Here is a 16,216-nt window from a genome sequence, read left to right as displayed (position 1 = left end):
ATTTTATATATTTTTGTGTGTATATTTTGATGAATATTAAATACAGTATCTAAATTAACTATAGAAACTAAATTAACTTTGAGAATAAAAAATCTAAATTAACTTTAAATTCAACGTAAAATGCTATAAAAGCTTGTCCGCCGTTCACCTTAATTTTGAGAATAAAAAATTGTTTATTTAACATATATACCACCATTTCGTTAATTCAATTTAAAATCAGTGGTAACTAATTTTTTTATTTTTAATCATTAATTTTAAATTGATCCAACAATAATCAATTAAATAGTAACTTAGTAAGAGTGGTAAATCTAAAATAATAGTAAATATATCCACTTCATTAAAATCAACACAGTGAAAATAAGTTTTTAAACTCCTAAATTAGATAGTTCTTTACCACTGTGTATTGTTCTGAGTGATATGAAGGCTAATTTGTTTAAATAAAGTCTCGAGTTGAATATTATAAATAAAAACTAATAATCGTGAGGAGAGCTTTGTCTCTCTTCAAATTTTACTTAGCTGGATTTTGAAATTGAGACTTTCGAAAATCAAGTGTTTTTGGATAATGCGGCTCTTATTCCCTTTGTGTTTAGTTGGAAGATTTTGATGACATAGATCGACAAATTAGAAGTGAAATTGTAAGCTCACCATATTTGCTTTAACGGTTTCCTTGCTTGCTTAGCTTAACCATAATGCCAGCAACTATTGTGACCCAGCCCACCAGGACACAACCCAAACGCACGCGGATCAGCCCAAAACACTTGGATGACTACCTCACATGATCCAAGCCCAGCATTGCAAATTGTTCTGGTTTAAATTCCAATAAACATGCAGCTTAACTGTAATTAGGAGATTAGTTATTTCTATCCCTATTTTTAGGATTTGTTATTTCCCTTCGTAATTTTAGGATTGGTTGTTTCAACAACTTTCGTTATTTGAATTCTAGATTAGGATGTGCACTTTCTTTAAATATTGCAAATCAAACCTCAATAAAGATATAGAGTTGTTTGACAATTTTCTTATCTCCCTCTCTTCCCAATCCTCCCGATTCGTTCTTTCTCCTACTACCCCTTCATCCTCCTACATTTTGGTGCTTTCATTCCTGAACTTACCTCCATGGCTGAAAAGACTACCCGCATGGCTCAGATGCAAGAACAGATCACCGCTGTTGAGGAACGGCTAACTACGTTCATAACATCCGCAAATGAGGACCGGCAAACCTTCATGATGCAGATGCAACGCTCCAACCAGGAGCAACTAGACCACAGGTTCGATCAGTTCCAGCGCGAAATAACCGCTATCTTCGAAGCCCAGCGCAACAACCAACCTTCAGGTAGCGTTCTTGGACCAGGTCCGACACGTACATATCCGAACCAGCCAAAACCGGTCTGCCTTGTATTCCTTCGGTTTGCCCAGGGAGACCCTAAAGACTGGTTATTCGCAGTGGACCAGTATTTTGAATATTATTCAATCACAGAACCGGAGAAGCTCCGTCTGGCCGCCTTCCACCTAGATCCACCAGCCTTAAGCTGGTACCGCAATCTGTCCCGCGAGGGACTAATTGCAACCTGGAGAGACTTTTGGACAGCCATAATCAGCAGGTATGGCCCAACAGTTTATGAGGATCCAGCAGGAGCATTATGTCGGCTGACCCAAACAGGATCGGTCCGTGAATACCAAGCAACATTCGAAACTATGTCAAGTAAAGTACACAGCATAACGGACGGCCTTCGAAAAAGCATGTTTATCTCGGGGCTAAAACCAAAGGTGCGTAGTGATGTTCAAGCACATTTACCCGAGACTTTCCATGTCGCCTGGGGCCTTGCACGCAATTTCGCAGAAGCGGAGGATCGCACACTACGGTGGGGACAACGTAACCAATCTAACACCATCACTCAACCCGGCAAACCACCAACACCCCAGTCAACTTCTGTACCAATACGACGGCTCACCCAAACAGAAATGATGGCACGAAGAGAAAAGGGTCTATGTTACAACTGTGACGAACGGTATGTTTTTGGCCATAAATGCAAACAAGGTTCTACCTTTATGTGCATATTAGTAGATGACGATGAAGAGATTGCGCATGCAGAGGAAACAGAGGAAGAATCTATTCCGGACATCCCTGCGTATCCAGAAATCAGTTTCAATGCCCTCTTTGGTCACCACTCCACCAAGGCATTTCGACTAACGGGCACTGTTAAAGGCACAGCTGTCCAGATACTGATAGACAATGGCAGCACCCATAACTTTATTACAGAACGCGCTGCAAATCACTTGCACTTACCCATCCAGTCCATCAACCCATTCAAGGTCCAAGTGGGAAACGGGGACAACCTATGCTGCAAAGGGATGTGTACTAAGGTTTGTATTACTCTCCCGAATCAACACGTTTTTGACATAGTCCTTTTTGTGCTAGAACTTCAGGGCGCCGATATTGTCCTAGGCATACAGTGGCTATCAACCTTAGGACCAGTCCTAACACACTACCAAACACTGACCATGACCTTTACCCACCACTCCAAACCCATCACTCTTCAAGGGAATACCAGTCTAACACCTTCCGCAATTACCAACTCCCAATTACACAAACTCATAGCCCAGGAACCAATACAGGCCTATCTCATGTGCATGACGGCATCAACTCCCCACCCACATACAGACCCAACCCCTACAATCCCACACACCATCTCACCCATCCTAACCAATTTCCAGGACGTATTCCTCAAACCCACTAAACTCCCACCACATAGACCAACAAACCACCATATCCACCTTCTCCCCAACACAAAACCAATACAGGTACGGCCTTACCGGTATCCACATTACCAAAAAAATGAGATTGAGAAGCTGGTCACAGAGATGATGAAAGAAGGAATAATACGCCCAAGTAATTCCGCCTATAGCTCACCGGTCATACTAGTAAAAAAGAAAGATGGAACGTGGCGCTTTTGCGTTGATTATAGAGCCTTAAATGCAATCACGGTGCAGGACAAGTTCCCAATTCCTACCATAGACGAATTATTGGACGAACTACATGGAGCATCAATTTTTTCCAAACTCGATCTACGGTCAGGCTACCACCAAATATTCATGGATGCATCTGACGTTCACAAGACAGCCTTCCGCACACACCATGGCCACTACGAATTCCTCGTGATGCCATTTGGGCTATCCAATGCACCATCTACCTTCCAAGCTACTATGAATGAGGTTTTCTCAGCATTTTTAAGGAAATTTGTGGTAATTTTCTTTGATGATATCTTAATATACAGCGCAACACTGAATGCACACAAGGAACACCTACTGACGGTCTTATCCACTCTACGGAAACACTCATTTTTTGCTAAACAGTCTAAATGTTTGTTTGCCAAAGAGAAAATCCAGTTTTTAGGCCACATTATATCTGGGAAAGGTTTGTCACCAGACCCGGAAAAAATTAGTTCAATCACAAATTGGACACAACCTAAGAACGTGACTCAGGTACGGGCTTTCCTAGGCTTGGCTGGATATTACAGGCGATTTATAAAACATTTTGCCACCATAGTTGCTCCTCTATCAGACTTAACCTCTAAAACAGAATTCAAATGGGGAGACAAGGAGTCTGCGGCTTTTGACAAGTTGAAGTTATTACTCACCACAGCACCTATTCTGATTCTACCCGATTTCTCAATTCCATTTATCTTAGAGACAGATGCATCAGGTGTTGGAATCGGAGCAGTATTAATGCAGCATGATAGACCTATTGCGTTCTACAGCAGGAAACTATCCCCGACAATGCAGAAGAAATCAACCTACATACGCGAAATGTTTGCTATTACTAGTGGTGTTGCCAAATGGAGACAGTATTTATTAGGAGCTACCTTCATCATTCGAACTGACCATAAGAGCTTGTTCCACCTGATAAACCAAGTCGTTCAAACCCCAGAGCAGCAACAGTTCCTGTCACAACTTCTGGGTTTCTCATACACCATTGTCTACAAACCGGGAAAAGACAATGCAGCTGCAGATGCTTTGTCTCGATTTCCAGAAGGAGGCACTGAGTTACCTCACCCCCAGTTTGCCACAATCACAGGGCCAACATGCAACATCACACACATTCTGCAGCAGGAATTAAAGCAAGACACCTACGCTATTGCAGTCATCCAGGGCCTTATTACAGAACCAACTAAATGGGAAGCATGGAAAATAAAAAACGATCTGCTTTTTCACAAGTCCAGAATTTATATTCCGGAACAATCCACTCTGAAGGAGAAGCTGCTCCACGAGTTCCATAGCTCCTTGCAAGGGGGACATTCAGGGGTCCAGAACACGTTCCTACGCATCAACACAGTTTTCACCTGGAAGGGATTGAAGAGAGATGTTAGGAATTTTGTCACACATTGTGAGATCTTCCAGAAAGTGAAACCACAAAACCATTCCCCGTACGGGCTACTGCAACCTATAACACCACCCAACACTATCTGGACTGACCTCAGCATGGACTTTATCACCCATTTACCTAACTCTAATGGTTTTAGTGTCATTTTTGTTACTGTGGACAGGTTATCGAAAGGAGGACACTTTGTACCCTTACCAGCTAACTTCACAGCAGTACGGGTTGCAAAAGAATTCTGGGAATCTACCGGGAAGCTCCATGGGTTTCCAAAAACCATCATCTCTGATCGGGACCCGGTCTTTCTCAGCAACTTTTGGCGAGCACTATTTGAACTTCAAGGCACAAACCTGCATTACAGTTCAGCATATCACCCGCAAACCGACGGTCAAACTAAACGCGTAAACAGGTGTCTAGAGCAATACCTTAGAGCCTTCGTACGCGAGAACCCGAACCACTGGTCACGAATCTTGAGCTTTGCCGAGTTTCATTTCAACACCTCCTTCAACAGATCGACGGGTTATACACCATTCGAAGTCACATTTGGTGTTCCCCCTCCGAACTTGTTAACGTACTGTCTTGGATCAAGCACCTTAGAAGCCATAGACACAGATCTGTCACACAGAAACAAAATAATGGAAAACTTGAAGCAAAATCTAAATCAGGCTCAGATAGCAATGAAGGCTTACAGCGCCAAAAAATGAAAGCAATGGGAGTTCAAGGAAGGAGATCTGGTTCTACTTAAACTACAACCTTACCGACAGCTCACCGTCCAGAAACGAACCTCTCAGAAGCTCGCACTCCGGTACTACGGTCCATTTGAGGTGCTGCAGCGAATCGGTTCCGTAGCCTACAAACTTCAATTACCAGAGTCTTCAAGGATACACCTGGTGTTTCACGTTTCCCTACTCCGACCGTTTGCTTCGCCACCCTCGTTCAAAGTCCACCCACTTCCACCACACACGAAGGATTTAAACCACTTCACCGTGCAGTAGCTATACTCGGCGAAAGAAAGGTTTGGAAAAAGGGGAAGCTAGTTAAGGAGGTCCTAGTCCAGTGGACCGACGGTGCACCAGAAGATTCATCGTGGGAAGAAGAAATGGCACAAGATAGCGACGAAGACGAAAAGACGAGACAGAGAACGACTGAGGAAATAAGGCAAAATGATGATAAGTATTCATCGTCCAAACCTTTAACGCACGCCTCGGACACAGCAACCAAGGCCATTATGACAAAGCAAGGTCATCATGACACTACACCTGGAGACACAGCCCAACGGGCAGAAGATAAGCTTGGCTTTTCCACGCGGCACGCTCCCAGTGGACGGCAATCCAATGCAATTCCCATCCATGCGGACATGGATAATTCAAAAAGGGAAGGTGATGTTGTGACCCAGCCCACCAGGACACAACCCAAACGCACGCGGATCAGCCCAAAACACTTGGATGACTACCTCACATGATCCAAGCCCAGCATTGCAAATTGTTCTGGTTTAAATTCCAATAAACATGCAGCTTAACTGTAATTAGGAGATTAGTTATTTCTATCCCTATTTTTAGGATTTGTTATTTCCCTTCGTAATTTTAGGATTGGTTGTTCCAACAAATTTCGTTATTTGAATTCTAGATTAGGATGTGCACTTTCTTTAAATATTGCAAATCAAACCTCAATGAAAATATAGAGTTGTTTGACAATTTTCTTATCTCCCTCTCTTCCCAATCGTCCCCGATTCGTTCTTTCTCCTACTACCCCTTCATCCTCCTACAATTATCCTCTTAGAATTCCCCATGTTGAATTTTGACAAGAGTTTTGTCAATAAAAGTAGCCTAAGGTGATGTCAATAACTTATTATTCAAGTCTCGTAAGAGTTTTATACCAAGAATAAAATTAGCTTCTCCGGAGCTTTCATATCAAAACGTTTACTCAGCCAACTTTTTATACTTGACATTACCTTCATGTTATTTCCAATAAAGAGCATATCATCTACACGAAGGCTCCCCTGCCATGCCGATGGTGATGACTGTGTAAGTTAGGAAGAGTTCAAGAACATACTTTCTCGCAATGTAAATCGCACCTCCTAAAATTTTAAATTTAAATTCAAATGTAAAGTTCTTTTTGATTGTCGTTGAATTCTCTAATTACATTAGTCAACTTCTGTCATAGATACATTTTATTTACATCTCTCTTCAAAATAATATGGATAAAAATTTTAAAAATAAATATTAAATATAAATAAATATATATATATAAATATTTCTAAACTTGTTAATTGTAATTTTAATGATTATTATTTGATTTTTTCCCAGTTTAAAATATCAGTGAAAGAAATTATATGTCGTTCTGATTTCATTCCTGGTTTTGGTTGATTTCAAGATTTGTTTTCTTTAATTCAATAATGAAAAATATATCCTTATTTGAAAAAAAAAAAAATAAAGAAAGAAAGAAATCATCTTTCGAAGTTTATTTTTCAAAATCGAGTAGGTGAAGAAATTGCGAACTCGAGGAATTTAATGTACACGTCATGATCAGTGTCAATAGAGTCTATTACTGCGGCGAAACTCTGTTGCCTAGTATGGGAGCCGAGGGAAAGGAGCGCAACATTGAGCGCAGTGGAGAAGATATTGTCGTAGCTGCTATTGTTGATCTTGTTTAAAATCTTTTGAACGTCCATATAGTTGTGAATGAGATTGGAAAGAATGTTGAAGGAGTAAAAGATATTAAGATTTTGGGTTTTATCCTATGTTGTATGAGAAAAGTTATCTTATGTTGTGAGATAAATTAAGTAGGGCCCATCAATTTAAAAAAAAGAAAAGAAAAGTGAAGCACGTCTTTTTATGTGAGTGTAAAATAAGAGAAGAGTCTTATGTCACATAAGAATATAATTTCCCTTAAAAAATTTTACTTGTAACAACTTTGGGACTCTTTATGATTCTCTCTCATTATGAATTTACGATATGGGATCACTCGTATTAATAGCCAACTGCTGTCATGTGAATACTTATGAAGCAATATAATGTGAAAGGTCTTTTGATGCACATGATAATATAGATATGATAGAACTGTGCTTGAACTAATAGATAGGACAAATTTATTTTATCCGCTTCTCGTATACTAATTACTAGGGTGAAAGTGAGTTAGGCTGGGTCAAACTTTGTTCAAAAAAGCTCAAGCCTAATCCAAAAAATTTCAATTTAGTTTGACTCAAGCTTACTACGAGTCTAACTGTTAGTCTGTTTATAAAAAAACAAATGACCTGGCCTAACCTATTAGCCTATTAATTTTTAACTTCCAAACAGAACTATGAATCAGCTTCACAAAATACTCAAATTCTGTAGCTAAACAAAAAGTCACAATTTCAACGTCCAAACAGAATCATGAATCACAACAAAACTCATCACAATATACATTTAAGTCACTTTCAAAAGCAAAATGCTCAAATTAAATAACATCAGATACAACAAACAAATTCATACTATGTAAATTAAAATAACTACATAAATCCAACAAACATATCATGACACTTGTAGTAAGTATAACTTCTCCGAAAAACCTTTTAATATATTTATATACACAATTTAACAAGTTGAGATATTGGTTCTTTCTACATAAGAAATAAAATCAGATTTCTATTAAAATATAATCGAATATAATTGAGTTATAAATAATTGCAATTGATTAAATTTATATCTTTTATTTTTTCTTTAAGACATAATTATTCTATTTTATTTTATTTAAAATAAATAGTACAATATAGGTTGACCTGTAGGCTTGTAGGCCAGGCCTTGTAAAAGTGGGCCTACGAACTATTTATTAAACAAGTTTTTTTAAGGCCCAAGCCCGACCTATTTTATGAAATATACTAAGCCAGGTCTGGCCTGACGTAGGCCAAACCATAAGCCCCAGTAGGTCAGCCCGGCCCAATTTCACCCCTACTAATTACAGGTTTATATCTAATTTTAAGAGGGTTGGGTTAGAGCAAATATGATAGGATATTAAAATTTAGGGCTTGTTTGGTGATTATGATCATAACCGTTGTTTAGTGACCAATATGATATTATCTGGATAAGCAGTATGTAATTTCACAAAATTTAAAAATATTCTTTCGAGTTTATAAGAAATTAGTAATTTTTTAAAATTTTTAAAAATGTTTTCTAATTATTATGAAAATTTTTAAAACAAAATTTTATTTTTAAAATTGTATTAAAAAAAAATTCTGGTTTAAATTTTTTCTAAAATATTTTTAAAATATAAACAAACAGGCCTAAATAAATGAAAAAATTGGTACGCATGCATCAGTAAAAGAAACAAAAAGAAGTCTACCGAAAAAAATGAAGAAGAAAGAAAAAAAAAGGAAATTAATTACTCAGGAAATTTCGATTTTAATAAATAATTGCATTAATTGATGGACGACTGTAAGTTATGATTAAGTTGGGAATCTGATTTCATTTCAAGAATACAAGACACAGTTATTTATAATTTTTAAACGAAAATCAATAAATAATAATTAAGAGAACTTTTTTTTTACAATCACATAAATTTAGAATATTTTACTACTATATTTTGGGAACAAAAAATAAGGAAATGTCATTTTTTAATAAACCAACCCCTTTGATTAAAGGAAATCAAGCATGTACAACTTGAACTGACCTTCTTTGACTAACAAAATATTATTTTAAGTGGTTATATTTATTCGTTGGTTGAGATCGAAGAGACATGTTTTGTCGGTCCCATCATAGAGGGTTCGGCGGGCCGCTTCCCAGATTTCATGGGTGGTGTCCAAAGGATGAATCGCTGCATTGGTGGAGGAGTCATGGCGTCGATGAGCCAGCTCTTCACTCTCTTATTGTCAGTCACCCAGGCATCGAGAGCGGATCACCAGGTGGAGGCTTTGTTGTCGTCCCATCACGACAATCTGATTTCTTGCCCCTATTCTCATATTCATTAACTGAGACCAGAGGGGAAAGTTCGAATCATCAAGGACGACAATGATTGGGAAGGAAGAGGTTTCTTGTTGGATTACAATATTGGAGGATGAGGAAACATTAGACGTTGTGGTGGTGTGAGGAGTGGATGAATCGTTGTTTTCATTTCTGGCATCCATAGAAGAGGGGAAGGAAGAAATTAGGGATTTGGAGTTTCAAAGGGAAGGAATTCGGTTCGGGTTGGGAAAAATAAAGTGGGGAGGAGGATGATATTCGGGTCGAGTAGGTGTGGGAATACGGTAAAAAAAATTTCTAGGATCAGAACACATTTGATACCATGTTAAAATTCAATACTGGGAATAAAGTAAATACTTTCCGTTAATTTACTTCCTCTTCAATGAGGTTTATATATACAAATGGGTATAACAATATATCATAACATTAGGAAACAAACTAACAAATTCATCCTAAAAATATTAACAATCAGATTACATTCTAGAAACTAATACAACAAGATTTTAAATTTAAAACTTGCTTTCAACAGTCACATTTCACAAAAAAGTACCTGAATGCACGGTTTGGAATTTTTTTTCAAAATGCCACATCACCTAACTGGCTATAACACCTGGTGAGTTAGTTGTGGACACATGGCAGCAGGTTCATGGCCTCGTAAGTGGCTGCACAGTGCAACGAGATTATGTGGCAGACAACGTGTCAAACTCGCTATGCTGCATGTAACATCTCGGGTGCTGACGAGGGTGGAGAATGATTGTCGGTGCGAAAGGGTATACTGCAAAAGGACACAGACAAGGAGTAGCTCCTGGAAGGCTTCCAGCGGGGGTACATGAGTGAATCGAATTGACACGTGAAAGAGAGGAATTTCAAAGACTGTGCAGGTATGGGACTGCACAGTTGGAGTAGCTTGTAAGAATTAATTTGTACTACCTATACTAATAAGATGCATCTACTTTTCGGTAGCCATAACGGAAGAATTTCATAGTTAAACGTGTTTGACTTGCAATAATTCTGGATAGGTGACCTCATGAGAAGTTTTTCCAGGCAGTGTGTGAGTGAGGATAAAACATGCTGAAAAGTCTCATATTAGTGTGTGGAGATAGTCATTGATTCTTGAAGCGACCGGGTGTTACACTGCATAGCATGATACATGTCATTGATTTTTGGTCTAATAAATTTACCACTCCTAAAAATAATTAATTAACAGTTTTAAAATAATTTAAATTAGTAAAAGTAAATTAAACTAAATTAATTAACAGACATAAATTTAATTTAATTCATTAACACTCCTAAATTAAATTAAATTACTTAACAGTTCGAAACAATTTTAACTTAACATAAATTAAATTAAATTAAATTAAATTGATTAACTGTAACGCCTGGCCGCTTCAAGAATCAATGACTATCCCCACATACTAACACGAGACTTTTCAGTGTGCTTTTTCCTCACTCTCACACTTCTCGGTAAAACTTCCCAGGAGGTCAACCATCCCAAAATTGCTCCAAGTCAAGCACGCTTAACTTTGGAGTTCTTCCGTTCCGGGCTACCGAAAAGCAGATGCATCTTGTTAGTATAGGTAGTACTAATTAATTCTTATAAGTCATTCATAACTGTACCGTCCCATACCAGCATAGTCTTTGGAATCCCTCTCTTTCGGGTGTTGATTCGATTCATTCATGTACGCCCGTCGCCGGAAGCCTGCCAGGAGCCGCTCCTTGTCCATGCCCTTTCACACCGGCGATCACTCCTCGCCCTCGTCAGCGCTCGGGATGTTACATGCCCACCAGCTTCCGTCTGGTTCGTCCTCGAACCACACCATACTGGAAGAGAGGCCCTGCTCTGATACCACTTATAACGCCTGGCCACTTCAAGAATCAATGACTATCCCCACATACTAACACTAGACTTTTCAGTGTGCTTTTTCCTCACTCGCACACTTACCAGGAAAACTTCCCAGGAGGTCACCCATCCCAGAAATTGCTCCAAGTCAAGCACGCTTAACTATAGAGTTCTTCCGTTCCGGGCTATCGAAAAGCAGACGCATCTTGTTAGTATAGGCAGTACCAATTAATTCTTATAAGTCATTCTCAACTGTACCGTCCCATACCAGCACAGTCTCTGGAATCCCTCTCTTTCGGGTGTTGATTCGATCCATTCATGTACGCCCGTCGCTGGAAGCCTGCCAAGAGTCGCTCGTTGTCCATGCCCTTTCGCACGGGCGATCACTCATCGCCTTCGTCAGCGCCAGGGATGTTACATTAACACTCCTAAAATAATTAATTGATATTTCTAAAATAATTTAAATTAATATAAACAAAATTAATTAATAGACATAAATTAAATTTAATTCATTAACACTTCTAAATTAAATTAAATTACATAATTGTTCAAAAACAATTTAACTTAACATAAACTAAATCAAATAAAATTAATTAACACTCCTAAAAATAATTAATTAACAGTTCTAAAATGATTTAATTTAATACAGACAAAATTGAACTAAATGAATTAACAAACATAAATTAAATTTAATTCATTAACACTCCTAAATTAAATTAAATTACTTAACAGTTCAAAAAAAATTAACTTAACATAAACTAAATCAAATGAAATTAATTAACACTCCTAAAAATAATTAATTAACAAACATAAATTTAATTTAATTCATTAACACTCCTGAATTAAATTTATTTAACATATTTACCAAAAAAATAAATTTATTTAACCTAACATAAACTAAATTAAATTAAATTAATTAACACTCCTACATTAAATTAAAAAAATTTGGTAAAAAAAATTAAATTAATTAACACACATAAATAAAATTAAATTAACAGTCCTAAATTAAATTATTTTAACATAAGTTATTTAAAACTAAAATACTCAAACCAATATTATTTTTCCTTAAATTATTTTATTTCTAAATACAAAATTCAATAATTAAAATTTTCCTATAATTTATTAGACCACAATGATGCAAGAAATGCGAAAGAAAGTGGTGAATTTATTAGACCAAAAATCATTGGACTGTTGGAATATTTACACATAATATGCTATGCAGCACAGCATGTATATGATATGCAGCACAACATGTATGGTCACGTGTCAGAAAAACTGACATTAACATGCTATGCAGCATAGCGAGTTTGACACATGTCAGACACATAACACGCCAAGTTGCCACGTAACATACTATGCAGCATAGTGAGTTTGACACGCCATCTGCCACATAATTTTGCTGCACTCTGCAGCGGCTTATGTGGCCATGAACCTGCTGCCATATGTCCACACCTAACTCGTCATGTGTTGTAGCGAGTTAGGTGACATGACATTTTGAAAAAATATTTTCGATCCATGGCATTCAGCTCATTTTTTTGTGAATAGTGTAGCATTTTGTTCGTTTTCCTAAATTGTCATCACTTGTCACCTCTCACTTGAAGAACACAAAATCTTTTCACAATCAAATAGTTTGAAATGTATGGATGTCAAGATTTTATCTGTGAACGTGTAGTTTGAATTGAATTTTTTTTCCTTTCTTTTTAGCATAGTCACATTTGTATTGTATGGATGTCAAGATTTTATCTTTGTGAACGTGTAGTTTGAAATTTTCATGTGGTAGGTATGTCGGGGTTCTTGAGTAAAATGCGGAATTTCAAGAATCTTTTTTGTATTGTCTCTTTCTTTTATTAAAAAAAAAAATTGGTTTTGATTGAAATGCGGAATTTCAAGATTCTTTTTAGTATTGTCTCTTTCATTTGTATTGTCTCTTTCTTTTATTAAAAAAAAAAATCTTTTTCGTTTTGATTGAAATTTTGGTTTTTTTTTTTTTTTAACTTTAAATTTGAAAATTAGGTTTAATGTGAATTCTGAATTAGGATAAAAAATGAATGAAGGATCCAGGGTAAGGAAAGTGGTTTTAGTTGGTAGGTGTTTCTTGTTTTCTTTTAGATATATTTTGCCCCCTTCCTCCCGTTGTTATTTCAAAACTAACTACATTGCTTATAAAACTTTTTGTGAGAAGAAGTGATTGTTTCTGCACCACATGTTTCATTTTATAAATTTAGGAAGCATCAAATTTACTAAAATGAATGGAATCTTAGATGTTCTATGAAAAATTATCATTATCAAAACTATCATGATAAATGGACAACAGAGAGAACAGATGCCAAATTCTCAAATGAATTCAGTTGTTCAACCTAAGCCCGTTCTTAAATCTAATATACTTGTATGCCTGATAGAGAATGTGAGTTCTGAAGCTACTACTGCCAAGCACAAGAGTTACCTGGGGGCTGGGGTAACTTTGGTGCATTAGGTTATGAATTCAAGCGTAAGATTGCAGGAGCCATAGGAGCCAATATATGAAGACAAACAAAGGGATAAGAGAGCCAATGGATTAATCAAAAGTTATTGTGAATGCTGTGTCAAGTTATGTAGAACCTGTTGTCCAAGTACCTGCTGAAGTTTCAGTTGAAGGGCCTGAAGGGAAATATAGGGATAACTTTGGTGAACAAAGTCATGATTTCAAGCATAAGATTGCAGAAGCCATAGGAGGTAAATACTTTGATAAGAAAACCAAAGGATTCATCAAAGCCTGTGTTCCATCAAATCACACAGAACCTATATTCGACGTACCTGCAGTAGCACCACCATCAGGGTCTGTGGCTTCTCAGATAAAGGTGCCAACACCTGTAAGGATCAAGTTTAGAGCGACAGCTTCAACATGTCTCAGCCCCAGAGACAAAAGTGTCAGAAGGCAAAAAAACATCATCAGATTCAAAATCCTACCATGGAAACAAATGTACAGCCACAATCAATCTCCGTGGAGTTGAATGGCCCTGCAGGTTCTAATATTAGGACACAAACTGATAACGTGAGTTATGATTCTACAGCAATAGCAATAGCACCACCAAAAGAGCCTAAAGCTGCAGAAAAGATGGATGTTCTCACCACTAAGTTTGGGTTAACTCAGTTGTCTCAGGTATTTCTCATCATTTGCTATTTTTCAATGAAACTATCAAACAATACAATGGTTGTTTCTTAAGAGATCTAGTTACAAATTTGATTATAAATTTTATTCAGGATTACTGTGACAGGCATGAATCTGCTTAACCTATCCATTTTGGCTAATTTAGATTTGTCAATTGAATGAACCAACTATTCTACTAGTGGTTGGTTTAACTTCATGACATGTGAATAATTGTTGATTGAGTAAACTTTTGAAACTGTTTTGTTTTGTTTTTTGGCATGTCTTGTCCTCCTTAAACGAGACAAACATTATAAAAATTTGAAATGAGCAGAAGAAAGAATTTGAAATGTTTTGTTTTTTGGCAATGTCTTTTTGTTAACCGTACGTAACTCAAAAACTTATGATTAGCAGCTTTTGGAGTTGTACATCTGCTTTCATGATCCATTGCACTAAAACTCTGTACACTTGTTTCAGGTAACTCTGTCTTACTTGTGGCGTGAGGGCTTTCAGGAGTTGTTGGATTTCGGCTCTCATAATGACCTTTGGATTCTGATCCTTGGGGTTCTGTTTCAGCATGTAGAAGATGTTGAATTTATGATTCAAAACTTGATTCCACAGCAGGTGCAGATGCGAATACCTGTGATCCCATAGGCCCTTTTGGTGGTGCTATTGCTATTGCTGCAGAATCAGGACTCACATCTTCAGTTAGGGTCTTAATATTAGAATCTGCTAGGGAATTCAACTTCACAGAGATTGAATGTGGCTTATCATCATTTGCTGCAGGTACTTGGAGTACAGGTTCTACATGATTTGAAGAAGCATTGACACCAAGCTTTGATGAATCCATTGGGTTTTTAATCGAAGTATTTGTTTTCAAGTATTTACCTCCCGTGGCTCCTGCAATCTTATGCTTGAAACCATGACTTTGTGCACCAAAGTTATCCCTTTTTTTCCCTTCAGCTAGAAAGGTGGTGCTTCATCAGGTACTTGGACTACAGGTTCTACATAACTTGACACAGCATTGACCTCAAGTTTTGATGAATCCATTGGCTTTTTTATCCCATTATTTGTCTTCATGTATTTACCTCCTGTGTCTCCTGCAATTTACGCTTGAGATTATGACCTTGTGCACCAAAGTTATCACTGGGTTTCCCAATATTTTTCTCCAGGTAATTCTTGTGCTTGGCAGCAGTAGCTTCAATACTCATTTCTACCAGGCTTCCATGTATTTCAGATTTAAGAACTGGCTTAGTTTGAACAACTAAATTCATCTGAGAATTTGGCATCTGTCTTCTCTGTTGTCCATTTGAAGTTTTTTCTCTCTTTGATTCCTCATGTAGTTTCAACAATCGTCAATGTCTCTTTCCATTCTTATGCTCTTTCATATTTTTGTGACTTCTCAACTTAACCTCACAAATTTCACACCAAATCGATGATGGTGGCTGTGGAATTGGGGCTATACTAGAAAAAGTTGGTCTAAAAGTTTGATGTGGTAAGTACCTACCACCAGGCTCCAGCAGCGCGGACATCCCCACCATAATGAGGAACTCAGTCATAGTGATTAAACCGGCTCATACTACTGTCTCTGAAATATGTATCTTTCCAGCAACTTCTACTCTTATTTTGAAACCTCCTACTCTGTAAATAAGCATTCAAACATGAAGCAGTGCATAAATTGATATCGAGCTACAAGATCAAGGGAAGTGTTAGAGAAAACAAACTGATATGGTTGCAACATTCAACTATGAGATTAAGGGAACTCACTGAATCATTTGAATAATCCAATGGCTCAAAACCAGACTAAATCGCTGAAACCAAATGAACTGTCAACCTAGTAATAGTTTTGAAAAGCACTCAGGTTCACTGTTGAAATATAATCACTATCACAAAATTAGAGTCCCCACAAAAATTCTGACATTTTCACATTCATTTACCAGTGT

The 16,216-nt window shown here is 37.3% G+C and overlaps 1 protein-coding gene across 2 annotated transcripts; it reads left to right on the top strand.

Moving 5' to 3' along the window:
• Positions 1 to 13,411: 13,411 nt before the first annotated feature.
• Positions 13,412 to 15,972, top strand: LOC133317659 (uncharacterized). 2 transcript variants are annotated; one of them, XR_009752350.1, is made up of 3 exons: positions 13,412 to 14,288; positions 14,751 to 14,980; positions 15,060 to 15,972. XR_009752350.1 is itself a non-coding variant. In XM_061519525.1 (2 exons), exons 1-2 carry the CDS (start codon positions 14,031 to 14,033, stop codon positions 14,925 to 14,927), a joined length of 435 nt encoding a protein of 144 aa, XP_061375509.1. In that variant the 5' UTR covers positions 13,412 to 14,030; the 3' UTR covers positions 14,928 to 15,972. The 2 variants fall into 2 exon arrangements, 1 of the variants encoding a protein (XP_061375509.1); XM_061519525.1 differs by having other exon boundaries at positions 14,751 to 15,972.
• Positions 15,973 to 16,216: the final 244 nt, after the last annotated feature.

The sequence above is a fragment of the Gastrolobium bilobum genome, unplaced genomic scaffold (assembly GCF_033153095.1).
Source record: "Gastrolobium bilobum isolate Gb01-03AN ecotype WA unplaced genomic scaffold, APGP_CSIRO_Gbil_v1 utg356, whole genome shotgun sequence".
Taxonomy (NCBI): Eukaryota; Viridiplantae; Streptophyta; class Magnoliopsida; order Fabales; family Fabaceae; genus Gastrolobium; species Gastrolobium bilobum.
The sequence above is the reverse complement of the archived record's forward strand: the minus strand, read 5'-3'. Positions and strand labels throughout refer to the sequence as shown.